The sequence below is a fragment of the Peromyscus californicus genome, unplaced genomic scaffold (assembly GCF_007827085.1).
Source record: "Peromyscus californicus insignis strain IS unplaced genomic scaffold, ASM782708v3 Scaffold_14__1_contigs__length_90479793_seg_2, whole genome shotgun sequence".
NCBI classification, from domain to species: Eukaryota; Metazoa; Chordata; class Mammalia; order Rodentia; family Cricetidae; genus Peromyscus; species Peromyscus californicus.
In genome coordinates, this window is record NW_026294436.1 from 72,007,640 (window position 1) to 72,026,995 (window position 19,356).

The following is a 19,356-nucleotide window of genomic DNA, read 5'->3' on the forward strand; positions in this document are numbered from 1 at the left end:
TAAGAGTAGCCAGCGCTGCTCATCGTCTTCAGCACACCCCCTTCAATTTCTGAGAGTCAGAAAAAATGGTCATGGGGAAAACATGATTTTTCATTTGTAGCATTGACTTCATTTTAATCTTGGTGATTGTAGGCTTTGGATATTTGGATATATGTGGGTGTGTTTGTAAGTGTGACTGCAGTTATGATGAGAACCCAGTTGGAGTTAACAGAATGAGTTTTTATTAGACAGTTTACTGTTTATATAGTTTTTTCCTCAAAAAGTAAAGCATAAGTAAAGAAGTGTTCGAAGAAGGTTTTGAAAAGTTTGTTTCTTTCAAGAAAGTTATGAGGGCTGGAGAGATGGCTCAGAGGTTAAGAGCACTGACTGCTCTTCCAGAGGTCCTGAGTTCAATTCCCAGCACCCACATGGTGGATCACAACCATCTGTAATGAGATCTGGCACCCTCTTCTGTATACATAATAAATAAATCTTAAAAAAAAAAAAAAAGTTATGATTTTTGTTCAGGAATAGGGTTGGTTGTATTCTGGCATTGAATCATTGTGACTGAGGAACACTCAGCCAAAAGCAGTTAGCTCTGTTGCCCATTGCTGAGGGAGTGTGGCAGTGCAGTAAAGGCTGAGTTCCTGGCTAGTCACAGATCACCTGCTTTTTCTGTGGAAGCCCCTCCTTTTTGTTTTCCTGTCTTCTTTCTGTTCTTCTGCGTCGTACACTGTCCACCCTGGAACCATGAGGCAGAATGTGCTCTCATTTATTTCTTTTCATTGTTCCACAAACATCAGGGTCAAGTAGGGATGTCAGATTTTCTAGTTCTTCACATCTTAGGTATATAGTTTAAATATGATATTTTAAATCAAATACAGTTAACTATTTCCTCTGATTTAAACCTTTCTTTATACCAGTTTTCTGCTGCCACTTAAGGGCTCGGTGCAATTTCTTCTGTGGGAAGGATTGCTACAGAGTAAAGGCATCTTCTCTTTTCAAAGCTTTCCATTTTAAGGTTTATATTTCTTGGATTTGATTTATAAGTAAAAACCTCTCTCCATTTGATGACTACAGTGTGCATCCATAGCTCAAAGACTATTCACACAGACTCCCTCCCTCCCATGCCCTAGACTGGATTAGGCAGACAAGCAGATATGAGAATAGAGTGTGCTGTGTAAGAGGCACTTGTGAGTGAAGACTTCTCAAAGGAGCTGTGTTTCCAAGCAAGAACTAAGACTTGTTCCAAAAAGGGAGGGATGGAGGGAGAGTCGGCAAGGAAATGGCGTGCCTGGAAGAAAGCTGTGTGATGGCAGACTGTCAGATCCGGGAGGGTCAAGGGCAGCACCTTCACCTAGGAAAGAAAGGGATCTGGGGCTCCAGAGCAGCACTTGTTGAAGGCCTGTGTGTTGTGGTGCTTTAGATTTCATCATGGAGGCAGTGAAGCAACTTAGGACAGCATGATCTTGGCTGTAGTGTTCTGTCTGCTTTTGACTGACCTCAGTCCATACAGTGGAGGGGAAAGTATATCTGTGCTGGTAGAGGCAGAGAAACCCTTGGAGCTTCTTTAAGAGGAGAAATAATGGCACATTGTATTGGGAAGGGTGGTGCTCTCAGATGATGCTGGATTTCTAGTCATAGAAAAAAAACAAAAAATGAACCAAATGGAAAGGGGGATTAGTATTAATGTATATACATTAACTTGTGGAATATAGTCTCATCTGAGTAATAGTTATAACAATTATTTCCAAAAAGGAGAGATACTGTATCCTTGCAGATGAATTGTCTTGGCTGCTAGCTGCTGGAAATGAAAAGCCTTTCTTGTTAAATTTTTGTTCTTACTTAATGAGCATAGCAACAGGGAAGTACATGTAGCAACTGGTTAGTTATCAATAAGACACAATAGACTTATTTTCTGTGTTCATCATTAAGAAATACCTCAGTACAAAGCAAGGATCCTTAAAAACTGGTATTACAGAACCTAGATTTCCACGTTTTGAAATCTGTCAGGGTGTGGACAGAGATAGGCATGCTTCTTGGAGGAAGAACAAGCAAGAGTGCCAGACCAGCCGGGCAGTGGTGGCGCACGCCTTTAATCCCAGCACTCTGGAGGCAGAGCCAGGTGAGTTCGAGTCCAGCCTGGGCTACCAAGTGAGTTCCAGGAAAGGCGCAAAGCTACACAGAGAAACCCTGTCTCGGGAAAAAAAAAAAAAATGCCAGACCAAAGAATGGAAAGATTTGATCAGGAAACCCGCCCATTTAAAGCTGTGAGATCAGTTCACTTAGAAAGCTGTCATCTTAGGCGGCATATGTATGTATGAAAATGGTTTATGACCTTTTAAAAGAGTCCTTTTAAGTTTACAGAAACATTCCAAGACAGTTTATAGAGTTCATGCCTTTCCCATTCTCATGCTCCAAGCCAATTTCCTTTTACTGTTAATGTTTTATACTGCTCTGGTACCTCCACCACAGTTAATGAATATGGATGTATTTTTAAGTCAATATTTTATTAAAATTGCTGTTGGTTTTCTTTAAAATGGCTTTATTCTATTCCAGGGTATCATGCTTAAACAGTAGTCAACCAGTTATTTTGTGAAAAGGTAAACCTGGCTGTATGTAGAATAGATTAAAGGATGGTAAATCTGAACCCAGAAGACTATGGCAGCCGAAACTTAGTGAACTGACTCACTGTTTGCAGGCTGTAAAATACTTGCTCACTGTGGTCACACTTCACCTGACTTGTATTTAGTAAGCATATTCATTAGGTGATTGAGAGATATTGCTGATCTGATTATGGAGTGCTATACTAGACTTCTGGAGGCATTATAGAGTATGCCTTTGTGGAATCTGAGGCATTCTGAATTGTAAGTACATTTTATCTTGGGGTTTCCGAAAAGGAATTGTGCCTGGGGTGTGTTGAAAGGCTTTGGGTTATAAGGAAAACAGGAAAAGCAGTAATAGTTTGGACCAATACTACATAGCAAGACAGTCAAGCTTCTGAGGTGTTTTTTGTTTTTATGTAGGACCACCTGTGCTTGTAACTAGGATGGTATGGATTCAGTACCTTAGAAATATTATTGCCTATTGATTATATAGGAAACGTCATACAGTCAATTTGAAGAAAGTTGAGGGAACTATCCTAATTAGAGCTTTGAGAAAAAACATGTGCCTCTTGATAAATTCTTAGACCTTTCATGACTTTGTTTTTGAAAAGCAAATAAAAACATGCAAAGAATATGTGGATTTAGATCTTAACAATGATTTTCATCACAAATATTTTATAATTTTTTAAAAACAGGCTAATTTACCTGATTTTTAATAAGCTAGGATATGTTGTTTTATATATAATGGATAGAATATTTTTTATTTCAGGCTGGAGGTGAAGGCATTTGCACCAAGCCTGATGCTCTGTGTTTGATTTTCAGAACTCACATAGTAGAGGAAGAGAACGGACTCCCATAAGTTGTCCTCTGACCTCCATGAGTGTGTGTGTGGTTATGAAAGGCATTTCATCCCAGGCCCTGTGTTTTTGTGCTGAAGACAGTCTCAGTCTGCTTCTGATGGAGACTTCCCTGTCTTAGTGAGCACTGGGATTTCAGGCGCACACTGATCACACAACACAGCATCAGAAAGGAGCAGTGAGCATTTGATGAAAGCTGCCTTGTGTCAGCACCTCCTTACAGTCCCATCTGGCTCACTGTCCAGGTCCCATTAGATTCCTAGGGTTTTTCGTGCCAAAAATAATATGTTGTGTAGTTAATGGAACCGGGATATTTGCAGTTTGATTAAAAAAAAAGAAAGTCTTATTTTCTTTCAGATCTTTGTCAGGCTCAAGTTCCATCTCTGAGCTGCCATGTCTCTTTAAAATTTTACAACTGATAGATGAATTGTTCTTTTGATGTGTTTCATTTTTCTTCTCCTGGTTACAGTGACTCCAGCAGCCTCAGCAGCACCGATGCCGGGTTGTTCACCAATGACGAGGGAAGACAAGGTACTAAGCACTGTTTTCCGTTCTCAAGAAATCCATTTTAAAGCATATTGCTGGTTATTTTATGAGCTGCCAACAGTAGCCCCTTGATATTACAGGTACTACTTAGTGGCTGGTGTTTAGTATTGTAGCTAGTTTCTGTGCTCTGCGAAAGGTGTCTTGGCTTTCTAACCCAATAATAGATGTCTAAAAAGTAGCATGTGGCACTCAGCTTTGCATACCTCAGTGTTTGCAATTTGGTCCTTATTAGCAAGATTGCTAAACATTGCTTCTTATTCTCCACCTTATTCTAGATGTTTATGAAACTGTAAGCATTCCTAAAAGTGGATTTGCAATGATTTGTCATTTTTATTCAGTTGTCACACTTATACTAGCCCACCTATAAGTAATTAAATGGCTTTTATTAATTCAATATTATAAACTGTTAAATAGAACTATCTTACATCTTAGGTCTTTTCTCTCCTCCAAAATTTCAGAATCTTTTCACACTCAACATGGCAGTGTTTTGAAGCTGTAAACAATTTGAAGCCCTTGTGAAGGAGTGAGGAGTCACCCTTCTTGGACTGATTTCATTTAGTCCCTCCAGCCCCTAACTGGCTCTCTCTTATTCCTTGTACAAATCATAAAGTTGAACTCACCATATGTTTACTTATCACAGAGGTATCTTTTTTTCTTAGGACTGCATTATTAGGGCCAGGAATGGTAGCCTAATGTCCTTAATCCTAGCACTTAGAAGAGGGAGAGGCAGGCAGATGTCTGTGAGTTCCAGGCCAGCCAGAGCTACTTAGGGAGACCCTGTCTCAAAAACCAAACCAAACCAACCAAACCAGACCAAAGGACTTTTTGAATGTATTAGCAGAAAGTAGGTTCTACAGAAAGAAACTATATTTATTGTCTAAAATTATAAATCATTTAGTGATTTTTATGGCGGGGGGAACCATAGTAGTGTTGCCTGTACTGTTTCTCAAACCTTGTTGGTAAAGCAGATTAGAGGGCCATTCTTTCTCCTTAGTACAAGTAAGTGCATGATTGTTTGCAAGACACTAGCCTTTGAAAGTTGAGACTTTATCTGGAATATCTTAGTAGAACTACCTTGGTAATAGACAAGTTTTGTTAAAATACAGAGCTTACCTAAGTTATAGAGGTTGGTGATATGATCAAATAAAATAATAAACTTTCATCAAAAGGGACTTCTTGGCAAGGCTGACATCTTTAGAAGTCACTGGTTTAAGAAGATACAGCAACGATTATTGTGAACTTACTGTATCTCATGTTGCTAAGATATTTTCTAGAATTTAATTTACTTTGTTCTCACTTCATTCTTTAAGAACTGTGTGAGTTCCCACTTTTTATTTACTTTTTAAGTGGGGAACTAATAGAGTTGACATGATTTTCTCAATGTTACAGGATAATGGGTTTTTAACTTACCTGATTCCATGCCCAAGATTTTAATGACTATTTAATTTACTCTCTAAGAATATCATATAAAAAGTGAAGTCAAATAACTTCATTTTTCTGGAGTGGTTTTTTTTGTTTTCTTTTTGAGACAGGTTCTATGTTTATATAGCACAGGCTGGCCTTTCATTCTTGAACTGTGCCTCAGCCTCCCAAGTACAATAGTGGGCATAGTGTTGTGTTAATGGCAATTCAGAGGTAAGATAGTCATCTCAAGTGAGTTCCTGCTCTATAACATTTAAAGTTAGGTCTCCTGTGAAATGTTAATATTTAAGTTTTGTAAATTTTAACAAAAATATTTTATTCCCTAATGCAAACAGTCCTGTGGTTCTCATTTTACAATTGTATTTAGTTTTCACTGTTTATTTGAACTAAATCTGTTTGTCATATATAATTCTCAGCTTAAGTTTAGATGCTTTTTTGGGGGGGGGCATTATTTTTGTTTCATGATTGCAGTTTCCATTTTAAAATTTTATAAGCTGTCTTAAATCAGAAGTCTCATAAAAGGGAAAACTATAGTCATGTATGAAAACTCTTACGAAAACCCACCAGTACTAGTGGCTTCTGGGGATCTTAGGAAGGTTTAGTGACTCTATTTAAAATCTTTTCTCTTCTTTTGATAAGCTGTCTATATTCTATACTTTGAATTATTTTTATCTGCTTAAATCTCAAGAAATATATTGATACTAAGGTTAAGTGAATTTTTTTTTTTTTTGGTTTTTCGAGACAGGGTTTCTCTGTGTAGCTTTGCGCCTGTCCTGGAACTCACTTGGTAGCCCAGGCTGGCCTCGAACTCACAGAGATCCGCCTGGCTCTGCCTCCCGAGTGCTGGGATTAAAGGCGTGCGCCACCACCGCCCGGCAGGTTAAGTGAATTTTAAATGGTCATTTATAGTACCCTGGTTACACCTAGGTATTCCATCATCGGTATTAGTGAATAAATAGTTCTTGAACTATCTGTTTCATGGTTTAAACTAAATCTTTTGGGAAAAATTTTTGTCTTTGTGCAGGTGATGATGAACAGAGTGACTGGTTCTATGAAAAGGAGTCTGGTGGAGCCTGTGGTATTGCTGGAGTTGTGTCCTGGTGGGAGAAGGAAGATCCTGCAGAACTAGACCGAAACGTGTCCGACCCCGTGTTCGAAAGTATCCTAAGTGGTTCTTTTCCCCTCATGTCACATCCTGGCAGACGAGGTCAGTAGTACTTCCTAAGTGCTGCCTCCAAATACTTACGGTTCTTACTGGACCGAAAGAGGATAGGCCCAAGTGGAAACAGAATACAAACACAGAATGCTGTAGAGAATGTGCTGGACCCTAATCCAAGTACTTTATTCGTCTGCTTTCACTCATCAGGAAGGTGTTAATAGGAGTGTGAATTGGGAGAAAGGGAGTTCTTAATGTCTGAGTACTAGCTAGTTAAGTGCTGACTGCATTAGAACCCTGCTGGGAATTACCTCAGTTCTTTTAAGTGTGTTTCACATTTTCCCCAATAATATTCTTGGTGCTCACTACTATCAGCAACTTAGTTTTAATTCTCTGTTGATAGGCTCTTCTTCTATGCTCCAGTGATCACAGTATCTTCTAAATTGGCTGTTTGATTTCCCAGGTTTCCAAGCTAGACTCAGTTGCCTCCATGGAATGCCTTCAAAGAATATTAAAAAATCTGGAGGGGCTCCACCTTCAATGGTAGGCATGCTTTCTTATTGAAATGTCATGTTTGGAAATGTTTCCATTTCTATGGAATAAAAAGTCACATCCTCACCCTTTATTTATATTCTAATGTTATACTTAAAAATAATCCATTTTTTTGTAGGCTACAAACTGGACCAGTGAGATTCCCCTATAAACCAAATCTTCTATTGCTAATAAATTAGTTACGTTTTGAACACCTGGGGAATGGCATTCGAGGGAACCTGGCTCCTGTCCTCTTCCCTGGAGGAATACACTGAAGTGCGAGCCTCTTTGATGCAGACCTGGGGCTGTTTTGCTGCAGGACTGGTGTTCTTTCTTTTAGCCAGAGGTGAATCTGATTGGGAGGCTTCCCTGAGATGTAGGTTGGCCCAGGGTGGATACAAACTACTGTATATTTTACATATTTTTCTCTCTTATGGTTTTTAACATTGGATCTCTTTATGTATTGCTTGCTTTGCCAAATGCTAACAAAAGGTAGAAAATTGAAAACTATATTTATATATATAAACCCAAGTATTCCTTAATATTTCTATGACTGGTTAAGATTCAGTTTTTATGTCTGATGTGTAAATAAAAAATGATGTATTGCCATTTATGGTTCATTTTTAAAGAAGTCTTCTCTACCAGCATTATTTAAAATACTTGTGTTTTACTCAGGGCACTTTCTTTAATAAGGGCTCATGTAAGTAGGTGAGGTTGATAATCTTTGCTCAAGTTTATCCTTTGTTCAGTTCACTTCCCGTTTGGATAATTGTTCTGTATTACAAGCCTGTTGTATTTCATACTGTAGTTCTCATTGTACTGTGAAAGTCATCCTATCCCTAAACAGCACAGTGATGACAAACTAGTCTCCTTTAGGGAACCACTTGCTGTCACATTTTCAGTAGTGTGTGTCTGATCCCTAAACTAGTCACAGCTGCCTCACTGGCACGGAGCTTGATGAAATCACGTGAACCTGGTGTTTTAACAATAATGCATGCCTTACTCTCACTGCCACGTCTAAAGCGAGATGCTTGCTCATCCTTGGATGGCAGCCCATGTGTGCCACTGAGTTTTAGAAATACTTACATAAGCTCATTTTCATCAAGCAGGAGGGAAATACAACATTTCCATCAGTGGCATATTTCTTATATTATACTAACTCAGTCCATTTGAGTTCTTTAAAATAGTTATTTTAAATTGATTAATTTTTTCTCAACTTCCTATAATTGACAAAGTCTTGGTGATTTAATGTTTTCATATTGTCTGTTTTGTCAGTTCAGCATTTAATGGCTAAATTAAATATGATGGAAACGAAACTTAAAGTTGATGTTACCTTTACCTAAGACTATTGTGGTCTGAAAGATTTAAAAATAAACTAAGTAGGAATGTATGACAACATCTCTGGAGACGTTAAAGGTGACATGGTGCAAGTTGACCCTCCTGACTGTCCCATATTTAAAGGTGCAGTGATGTGCTTAATAATTGTATTAAGGATTTTTATACCGTCTCAGAGCAAAAGTTCATGTTCTTTTCTGAATTACAGAAATGCTTTTGTTTTGTATGATGACTGTCCTTTAGATCTGAATAAGTCACTTTAATGCCTCAGCCTGTGAACTTTGTCTCACCAATCATGAATCTAGAGGGATACTATCTAATTCTTGGCTCAGTTTTACCTATTTTTATTTTTGGTCCACTGCTTGCTTGAGCATGGCTGGGATTTGTAGCCCATTTTCTAGGCTTATTGCAGTCTCACTGTGGTATTTTATAGAAGCTATTACAACTGATGGACTAGCTTCATGGTGTGGGTGATACATGGCTGCCCCATCCTCAACGCTGCCTTCCTGTCTAAATTGTGAAGAGGTGATTAGGCTCCACTTCATGGAGATTTCTATATATGTGTGTTTAACATGGAGCGAGTGCAGTAGGCCATGGAGTGTTTTTCAGGGCTACATTGTTGTATTCAAAATTGTACTGAAAGCAGAGGACGCCTTAAGGTTTTCTTTCTCTCAACCCTGAATTGTCCTTGTTTAGATTTTTACATTCTGTAATGTTTTTCCAAAAAATCTCTCTGACTTGATCAAGAAAGGTAAGATTTTCAGTTTGTGCTGATGTTTTTCTAATTCTCTTTATATTTTGCTCATAATATATGTAGCTTGCTACCTTAAAAAATTTAGCCTGCTAGGACAGTCATCATTAAGGGATGTCCATTATTTCTTGTTGCAAGAAATTAATTTCAATTAGCACAGATTCACACTGGAAAGCCAAAGTATATGTAAGAAAGGTTAGTTTTAGGAGCAAATTCCAGCATTTGTAGCTGTAACCCATTAAACAGAATGGCAGCAGGGGGTCTTCAGTGGGTAAGTGACACCTACATACATACAATGATAGAGTGCACATGAAGGAAAAGACCCTGGAACTAAGTGAAATATGGGATGTTCTCCGTTACTGTCCTTACTCCTCACAGACGTGTTCAGTGAAGTCACTGTACTTAGTTAGGAAACCATTGCTGCCACAGCAAAGTCAGGTTTAGGTTTGGGGTGGGTCTTGGCTCCTCATGTTCTTATCAGCTGCTGACTGAATAATGCTGCATGTGTTTGTTTAAAGGTATTTACTGTGTATTGTTGATTCATAAACATGGAACTTATGGCTAATAGCACCATCCCCGAAGCCTGAACAAAACTTCTCTACCATGTATTTTCTCCATAAGGCTCACTATGGCCTTCTCAAGCTTAGTAACAATAACAGACTTCATTTTAGCCTGACTTTGGGGCCATTGAAAGCAGTAAAATCACCAGAAAAAGCGCAAAAAGTCAATAAGCCAGTCCTCAGTAGATCACACAAAGGGCACTTGTTTACAGTGTCAGAGCTACAGGAAGGAGGCAGTTTTTGTCCCTTTCACCTGTGAGTTCCTGTTTGTGAGGAGCTCAGATTTTCACTGCTGTGCACATACCTGTGAGTATCTGCAAAAGTTCAGAGTGTTGGCTTTCAGGTGGCATAAATTTCAGCTAGTAGTTAATTTTTCAAATTTGGAATCTGCCGGGAGGAACAAGAAATGGCTGTGTATTTGTGGAAAGCAGAAAGGTATTGTAGAGCGTATTGGATATTTACATTATGATGCATAACAACAGAATTACAGTTATAAAATAGCAATGAAATAATTTTATGATTGGGGGTCACCACAACATGAAGAACTGTATTAAAGGGCTATAGCATTAGGAAGGTTGAGACCCACTGTTTTAGGGTATTATAGACCTTGAAGTCATATATTTGTGAATTCACTCTGGTTCTTAGTATTACTTAAACACACATTGTGAACCTCAGTTTCTTCTTTTGTAAAATACAGAAACTTTTTTTTTATAGACATGCTGACAGGCTTAAATGAGGATAAAGTACACATATAAGTTTAGGTCCATCTTCAGCACATAGTATATAATAAGTAATAATTGCTGTTGTTATTGAAGATAATAAACACAATAGCTGGTAATGCAACTTAATTTTATCATGAATCCAAGTGTAGAATTTAACCTTAAACTGTTTGATTCATGTTTTATATATAATTTGACATTACCTTAATAGATTGCTTTATTTTATAGGCTTTTTGGTTTCTTTTGTATCTTATTTATGTTTATCTGATTTCTGTCTTTAGTATAGTCTGACGAATTGTTTTGAATGAATTTTTGGTTAACAAGTTAAGTCTCAAATTGAACTACAAGCTGTAAAGCCCATTTCTTCATGTCCCCTCCCTCCCTCGCAAATCATTAAGCTTTCCTTTTAGACTGTTTATGAGGTTTGAATCCAGTCTTATTCCTTAAAAAAAAAAAATTGTGCCCATGTATATGTGAGATTACAAGTCCTGAGAATTTACTGTTGATAAGAATTACTCGGCTGGTCATGGTGGTACATACTAGTAATACCAACACTTGAGAGAAGTGGAGGCCGGAGAATCACGAGTTAAAGATCATCATTGGCAAAATAGCAAATTTGAAGTCAGCCTGTGCCATATGAGACCCTGTTTCAAAAAAGCAAAAGAGAATCACTATTGTTGTATGGTTAGAAACTCCAGTTTATTGGTACCCTGCTGGTCAGCCTTTTAATACCTAATTTAGGAGAATTGTTACTTCCATGGAATGTCCTAGGGTCGTCACCCAGAAGATAACTGCCTGAGACCCTGACATTTCTAGACTGTATTCATTAAGTACAATTCAGAATAATAACACAATAATGATGCCAGAATCAAATTTGAAAAGACTATTCTCACAACATGAATTCAAGGAACCTTACTAAAATAAAAGGTAGCTTTCCACCGGGCGGTGGTGGCGCACGCCTTTAATCCCAGCACTCGGGAGGCAGAGGCAGGCGGATCTCTGTGAGTTCGAGGCCAGCCTGGTCTACAGAGTGAGTTCCAGGAAAGGCACAAAGCTACACAGAGAAATCCTGTCTCGAAAATAAAATAAAATAAAATAAAATAAAAGGTAGCTTTCCATATAGCCAGGATGTCTGTTTTTTTGTTTTGTTTTGTTTTTTTGATAAGGTCTCACTATGTAGCTGGCATGGAACTCACTATGTAGGCCAGACAAGCTTTGAATTCACAGAGACCACCTGCCTCTTCCTAGTGCTGGGATTAAAGGTGTGCACCACTACACCTGGCTCAGGATATCTTACCCCCGAGTATTCCAGTTAATCTGTGTGTTTTGTGAGGGTGAGAGATTTCTAAATTCTCTTTTCATTTTGTTTTGAACTAGTGATTCATCAACAGGTATAATATCCTCTAAAGTTATTCAAATTATGATGACTGCTGAAAGATTGTGGGAAAAGATTCATCTTTAAACACAGTATTTGAAAATCATTATTATGTAAGACATTGTAGTAAGATAGAAGGCTTTGCTTAAAATGTTTACAGTTGCTTGAAGACCAGTTTTCATGTGATTACAAGAACATATAAGATATTAATGGTGTGCTTGTTTTGCCAAAAAAAAAAGAACCTAATGTAATTGATTTCCTTATGTGTCTACATTTTCAAGTTTAAGTATATGAACCAAAGAGTTAGTGTTAACCCTTAATATAAGTTGTCATGTCCCACTGTTTATACTCACAGTACCTTGTGTCACTTAGAGCACAGGAGGTGTTCTCTGTTCCAGGCGATAAGGCGGTTCATTGAGTGGCTGACCATGAATGACTATTGTAGGTACTTGAAGTTATGTTGACAGTGACCATCTTATTGTAGTGAACTCTTCATATGTCCTGCTCAGTGTTTGTGGTACAGTTTCTTGATATTCTAGAGTAGGAGTATTTAGGCTCTTTATAGCCTTTTACCGAGAAGGCTCATTTAAAATGGAATTGGTTTGAATGAGGGATTTAAATAACCCATTTTCTCAGACTAGTCAAAGCGAAGAGAGTTTATGACAGAAACTAAATCTAAAATGATTTAAAATACCACACAGCCTGTGTCTGCAACTGTATTTGATTTCTATGGGGACTATTGTCCAAGCTTTTGCTAGTGGAATTCAGCAGTGGAATCCTTTATTACCACCTTTCTGCCTGGAAATTTGTATTCCTAGAGCATTTTTGTAGACTTTGGAGAATTTATGTTTGGAAAGTTATAGTCTAAGTATGTTAATTATATGTTAATTTCATTTTCCTCTCAATATCAGCTTGAGGTCTAGATTTTAAGATATTTAATCTTAGAAATTTTTTTTTTTTTTTTTTTTTTTGGATTTTTGAGACAGGGTTTCTCTGTGCAGTTTTGCGCCTTTTCCTGGAACTCACTTGGTAGCCCAGGCTGGCCTCGAACTCACAGAGATCCGCCTGCCTCTGCCTCCCGAGTGCTGGGATTAAAGGCGTGCGCCACCATCGCCCGGCTAGAAATTTTTTAGATAAAATCAGTTCTGTATTATAGAAAAGTACAAATCAATAAAATGGTAATATTTCTCAGGAGAAATTTAATACTGTCTGTTTGGTTTACATTTTTTATTTTGATGTTACTCTATATTATGTATTATAAAAATTTTATAACAGTTAATAATTAAAAATGTAAATCCCATAACATTTATTCCATATCATTGAATAGGATCAATATTAATACTGATATTCTTGGGTCGTATTTTGTTAAATGTGAAACATATATATATTTAATGGTGTATAGTATTATATTCATTTATTCACTTATATGCATTTGAATGCTTGTGTTCTCTATATTCTTAAAAACTCCTTAAAAACATATGATAATCAATCATAATATTTTAATGATATAAGATGTGACCACATATATTTTTCCATAGATTAAAATATTTGTGCTTGCTGCTCTGATGACTTAGTATAGGTGTGGCCTTATATGTTGGAATTTGGGACCTTCAAAATGTTGGAAATGTGAAGTGTGAAACACATATTACAATGCTTAGTATGTCTAGATACTTTCTGTGTATTGTTTATATATTTAAATTAATAAGATTAACATTCCTGTGATGTAGGTTTGTGTTTACATTTTAAACTGTTTTTCCTTTGGTAAATCAAAATTAATATGATTTGGAAGTTTCTTCATGTTGCTGTCATGTTGCTAATAAATATAAATAAATTCTCTTTCTAAAGTAGTCTTCATTTCTGCTTAACATATTCAAGTGTGAGTTATGTTCAGATATCCACATCAGTATTCACTATCTAGAATGGCAGCCACAATCAAGATATGCTGTAGTAATCATAAAGTATTTATGGCTTCCATTGGCTTAATAACTGGCTGTCTGTACTTTCTTACTAATCTTAACATTGTCCAGATCTAGAGCCTTCTGGTTAATTTTTCTGCTCTCCCTGTTAATTTACTCTTCTCTCTCTCCCTTCAAGGAAACTCATCATTTCCTCTATCATGTTACTATATTTATTCAGCTATGATGAAATCTCTATTTATGTTGCCTCTCTTTTTTTGAAGCTACTTGGTAAAATTCTGAGACAGTCTCTTATAGAAACAGATGCTTTAGCTGATACCCAACAGATGGGTTAGAGCTCACCAATTCATTCACAGTAGGAAATGGCAGGCATGAAGGCATAATAAGGCCTTGGGTTTGACAAATCATGGAATAGATAGATTGATTAGATAGATATGGAGGGGTTTTGTAGCAAAACAGTTTAGTTGAAAATATGGGCAGGAGTTAGATCTTGGTCCATAGTAATCTTGTGAAGCCATGTCATCCCTGGCCATACCGATAGTCAATAGAAAGTACATTATGTAACTATAAGCTAAGATTATATTAGAAGTATAAATTCCACCCTATTTCTCCATTAGGTGTGAGCCAGAAGATGGACTAAACTTTAATTTACCATTTGAATCTTGTATCTTATTAAGTGAGTGACTTCCGTTTATTCCACAAAGGTTGGTTAGTATTGCCTATAGCTACATTGAATAATGCTACTACTATGTATGGCTCTAGGCCTTGTATTCTACAGCTGTGAATGAGACTGACATGGTCACCTGTAGCTTATATTTTAGTGAATAAAAGTAACCTTGGTTGGGGATGAGTAAGCAGATACAAGTAGCCATGGGGAACAATTTGAAAGGCAGTAGGATAGTTGCAGGAATGAAGGTTAGTGAGTAAAATTTGTAGGTAGATGGAGTTTCAGCCTTAATCCATCTGGTGGCATTCTTTAGGTCACTCTTAAACTAACCACTCCTTTAGTCACTCTTAAACTAACCACTCATCTGGGAAAAGAAGCAGGCATCCATTCCTCACACTAGTTCATCCCGCAAGATGGGTTAGGATGAAGAAACTTCAAGTGGGAACTATAGATGGACATAGGCTGTCTGTCTTGTTTATGTGTACTTATAGTGGTTATACCAAAGTTAGTGTGTAAGCACTTGTGTTCTCTTCTGTCCGATGGGTACTTGCATGCCACACCTTCTACGTTTAAAAAACAAATTGTATTACAGCAGTACAAATTCTTGGGTCACTGTTCTCAAAATGGTTTCAGATTAATATTTTTTAGGTGTCTGTAGACTTTTGTTTGTTTCTGAAACATAGTCTCGTGTAGGCCAAGCTGGCTTTGAACTTGCTATGTAGCCAAGGTTGACATCTGCCTTTCCAGTGCTATGCCATAAGCACACATGTCCACGCCCTGCTTTCTTGCACTGACTCCCTGATGAATCTTTAAAACACTGATTTTGAAAATGCAGGAAGTATCTTTGTTTCTGTAGATAAAGATTCATTGTGTATCCCAGGCTGGCATGAGCTCTCTGTATGGCACTGGGCTGGCCTCCAATTGATATCCTTCCTCAGAATTCAGAGTGCTGTGGTTATAGACATTATCTACCATGTCTGGCTATGTTTGAGACTTAAAATACATTTTAGAGTCTAGTTAGCTAAACACTTATTTCTATTTTGTAGCCTAAGAAACCTTTGAAATATGTTCAAAATACTTCTTTTTGCTTTTAAGAAATTAAGCCAGGGCATGACATCTATAACCCTAGAGTGCTAGAAGCAGAAGCAGGTGAATCATGGAAGGTTTAAGACCAGCAGATTTGTTCACATAGTGAGTGCAGGCCAACTGGGGCTATTTAGCAAGCCCTGTCTCAAACCTACCCTCTTTCTCAATGTAAAAGGGCCCATTGCTGCTGATTGATGACCATATGATTCCATAGATGGACATTCCCATTCATCCCTTCTCCTGGTTGCCATTTACAACGGTAGTGACATTGCCAGAGTTCCTCCTATTTTCTTTCTTTTTAAAACCAAAACCAGGGAGGTAGAAATGCATACATTTTACTTTTTCCAATTCTTGTTCACCTGGTTTTCTGCTTTTTATGTCGCTGATAAAATTATTCTGATGGTCTATAAAACTCAGCTTTCTAATTTGCCTTTAGATATGTCAGATACCTACTATCAGAAAAGTTCAAAAATCAGTGATGGGTAGAACACTTCCAAATAATATTTAATAAGCTTTTTTTTTGTACTGAAATCACCTGCACCTCCTCCAACTGAAGGTCAATTTGCAAAACTGAGGATTCATGCAGAAGTTATTTAGACAGAAAGATTTTCTTGTACTGTTGAGTTAATGTATGCCAAGCAGGCACTTGCTGGCCTGCCATCTAAAAAATTGGGTTCTGATAACCCAGAGATAGAGCCCAACTGTTATTTCATTTTTGAGCCAACAAAACTTGTAATGTTTCTGTTGTTCAATAAATTGTTCAATAATCTTCACAGTACTTAGGGGATAAACAAAGTTGGATGAATTTTTTTGTTGTGTTAAAGCGTATCCCCTTCCTCCTAGAGTTTCGTGTATGGGTCAGGAAATTGATTGGAGATGATTTACTGTGAAAGTGTTTCAGATCAGTGTAATACTAAACCTATAGGGGTGTGTTTATCTCTTAGTTACAATATATTATAGTTACATTTAAAAGTATTCATTGGGTTGTTAAGGATTTCATATTAGCTTGGATGTGTAATATTTAGGCCAGATACTAGTATTTAAACTCAAAGATTAATACATTATTTAATTTTACTTTCATATATCTCTGATAGACTCTTTTAATTCTTTTCTGTTTTAGTACTGAGCATTGAACCCAGACCTCCTTCATGCCAAACAAACATTCTACCCATGAGCTACATTCCTAGCTCTCCTTGATTTATTTATTTTTTTTAAATTTTGAGATAGGTTCTCATTAAGCTACCTAAGCTAGCCTCAGGATCATTTTCCTGCCTCAGCCTCCTTATGAGGTGTGAGTACAGCTCTGAAGCTCTTCTTACTTTTTGATTCACAAAAATATTTCTGTTTGGGGGTGGGGGGAGAGGGGAGAGTTTCAAGACAGAGTTTCTCTGTGTAGCCCTGGTGGTCCCAGAATTAGCTCTGTAGGCCAGGCTGGCCTCAAACTCAAAGAGATCCTTCTGCCAAGTGCTGGGATTAAAGGCATGCCTACACGCCACAAAAATAATTTTAATGCTTCACATCAATTGTCATATTAGTAAATATATATTACATCTGATTATATGAGAGACATATTGTATCTTGCTTGTGACTTTAGCCACACATTTTTTTGATTCAATTCTATATACAGGGAAAGCTTTTGATATTTTTACTTTGCAATAGGTATCATCAAGTAGACATGTATATCTTTGTCCTCAAATACCTACGTTTGATTAGCATAAATTAATTTGAAAAGGGAGAGGGAGAAATGTTTATTTAGGGCAAGTAGTGATTGTAGTGGGTTTTACTGTTGAACTTAAACTTTGTTTTGCACTGTCTCTTCACCTAATGGACTGTCCAGCTGCCTCTGTTCACTCGTCTTCTGTCCGACACACACAGCTGCCCCTTCTGTGCACTCTCCTCCCACCACTCATGCTATTTTCCCATTCTCTGACATTGGTAGGACATTAATTTCTCTGGTCCAGTGGTGGTTCCAGCTTCTTATCACCTATAACTCCAAGTAAACATTTGTTCGTTTGTTTGTTTTCTGTTTTTCGAGACAGGGTTTCTCTGTGTAGCTTTGCACCTTTCCTGGAACTCGCTTTGGAGACCAGGCTGGCCTCGAACTCACAGAGATCTGCCTGCCTCTGCCTCCCGAGTGCTGGGATTAAAGGCGTGTGCCACCACTGCCCGGCCCAAGTAAACATTTGTAAAACATCCTAGGCTCTTGACTTCCCAGTTTACAAAGACAAAACAACTTTCATTGCCTTTATGATAAAATCCAGAGTTTTTTCTTTCTGTTTTCACTGCTTACCTGTAATCTTTGGCAGTTCTGTCCTTTCCAGATGGTCATGGGCTCTTGAGATCCTGCCCCTGGTCAACCCTTTCAGTATTCAAACATATCAGTTGTTGTTCACACTCTTCTTCCTGTTAGGTTCATACGCTTGAAGGAATAGCTCAAGTTCTATACCCTTTCTTCAAAACTTTTAAAACTCATCTGAAATGGTATCCTCTCAGCTCTTCATCTCTCCTTCTGACTTAACCCATCCATCCATTCATCCATGGATAACCTATGGTTTTATACTATTTACTATATATTTACTATTTTTTTTTGGGGGGGGGGGGGTTTGAGACAGGGTTTCTCTGTGTAGCTTTGCACCTTTCCTGGAACTCACTCTGTAGACCAGGTTGGCCTCGAACTCACAAAGATCCGCCTGGCTCTGCCTCCCAAGTGCTGGGATTAAAGGCGTGCGCCACCACCGCCCGGTTATATTTACTATTTTATACTATTCATCCACTTGCTTTGGTTATTATATCCCTCGATGTCTGGAACACCCCATGACAGTACACTTCTCAGCAAAGCTTGTGCTTAACGTTTTTTTCAGTATTGATAGTGATTAACTATGTCTGTCTCAGTTTTAAGGATGTTTTCTGTAATTAACTAGTTAAGGATGCCAGTGTGATTGTAACATCATTTCCAACAAATAACGGCCTCTAAAGTTCTTCATTGTTTATAAGCACACATTCCATAACAAATAACATAGATCATCCTGTTTGAGCCTGTGCTAACAAGTTAATTGAATGCCTTGTGACAGATGCTGTGCTTGTTGGCTGTATGACTGGGAGACCCTTAGCTACTCTACCTGTATGGTTTCCCCTTAGGTCAGGATGACCTCAAGGGCGCAGTCATGTGCAGACTTCCACTGAATCTCCACAACTGTAATAATAGTCTACTGGGAGGCCCGTAGGAACAGCTCCTTTCTAATTTTTTTCATGTGATAAATTTTGAACCTGCCCTGAGATATAGGGTAGTAGTGCTGATGTGAGTGTGTGGGCCAAGGAGTAAGATCCAGAATCAGCTTTTTAAAATTAGATATTACAGGGCTGGAGAGATGGTTCAGTGGTTAAGACCACTGATGGCTCTTCTGGAGAGCTCAGATTAAAGCACCCGCATAGTGGCTTACAACCTTCTGTAACTACCATTTGAGGGATCTGATACCCTATTCTGGTCTATGTGGGCAGCAGGCACCTATGTAATGCGCAGACATACATATAGGCAAAAACACCCATGCGTGGAGAAATCAAACATCACACAGGTACCTGTTTCAGCCATGTCACACCTCCAGTTGCCAAGCTTTTCAGGGTCTGGCACTTCCCTTGACTTGCTTCTGACTGCTGCTTCCTTCCCATGCTTCTGCACATAAAGCTGAGCAGCAGCCTTCCAGCTTTTGATTTTCTGTCTTTGATGGTGCTTTCTTTGTCCTTGTGGAGTTGAACCTTTTTAGCCTTTTATTGGCATTTCAGTCAGGTTTTTGAGAGAAAACCACAGTTATAGTATGATCACTGTGTTATTTTTACTGGGAAGTCCTACCTA

General features: G+C 38.0%; 1 protein-coding gene across 13 annotated transcripts in view; it reads left to right on the top strand.

Annotated features, from left to right (window-relative positions):
- The window catches only part of Gpatch2 (G-patch domain containing 2), a 306,528-nt gene that overhangs the window by 9,435 nt on the left and 277,737 nt on the right, over nt 1-19,356 (top strand). For 11 of the 13 annotated variants that reach the window (XR_008218055.1, XR_008218056.1, XR_008218057.1 and 8 more), the window contains exons 3-5: nt 3,912-3,973; nt 6,435-6,617; nt 7,030-7,109. Coding sequence is in view for 8 of the 13 variants with exons in the window: in XM_052737954.1 (XP_052593914.1) it covers nt 3,912-3,973; nt 6,435-6,617; nt 7,030-7,109 (325 nt within the window). In the remaining 5 variants the exon portion in view is untranslated. Of the gene's footprint in view, nt 1-3,911; nt 3,974-6,434; nt 6,618-7,029; nt 7,110-7,236; nt 13,674-19,356 lie in introns of those variants that run through there. The other 2 variants (XR_008218059.1, XM_052737957.1) reach the window with 2 other exon arrangements.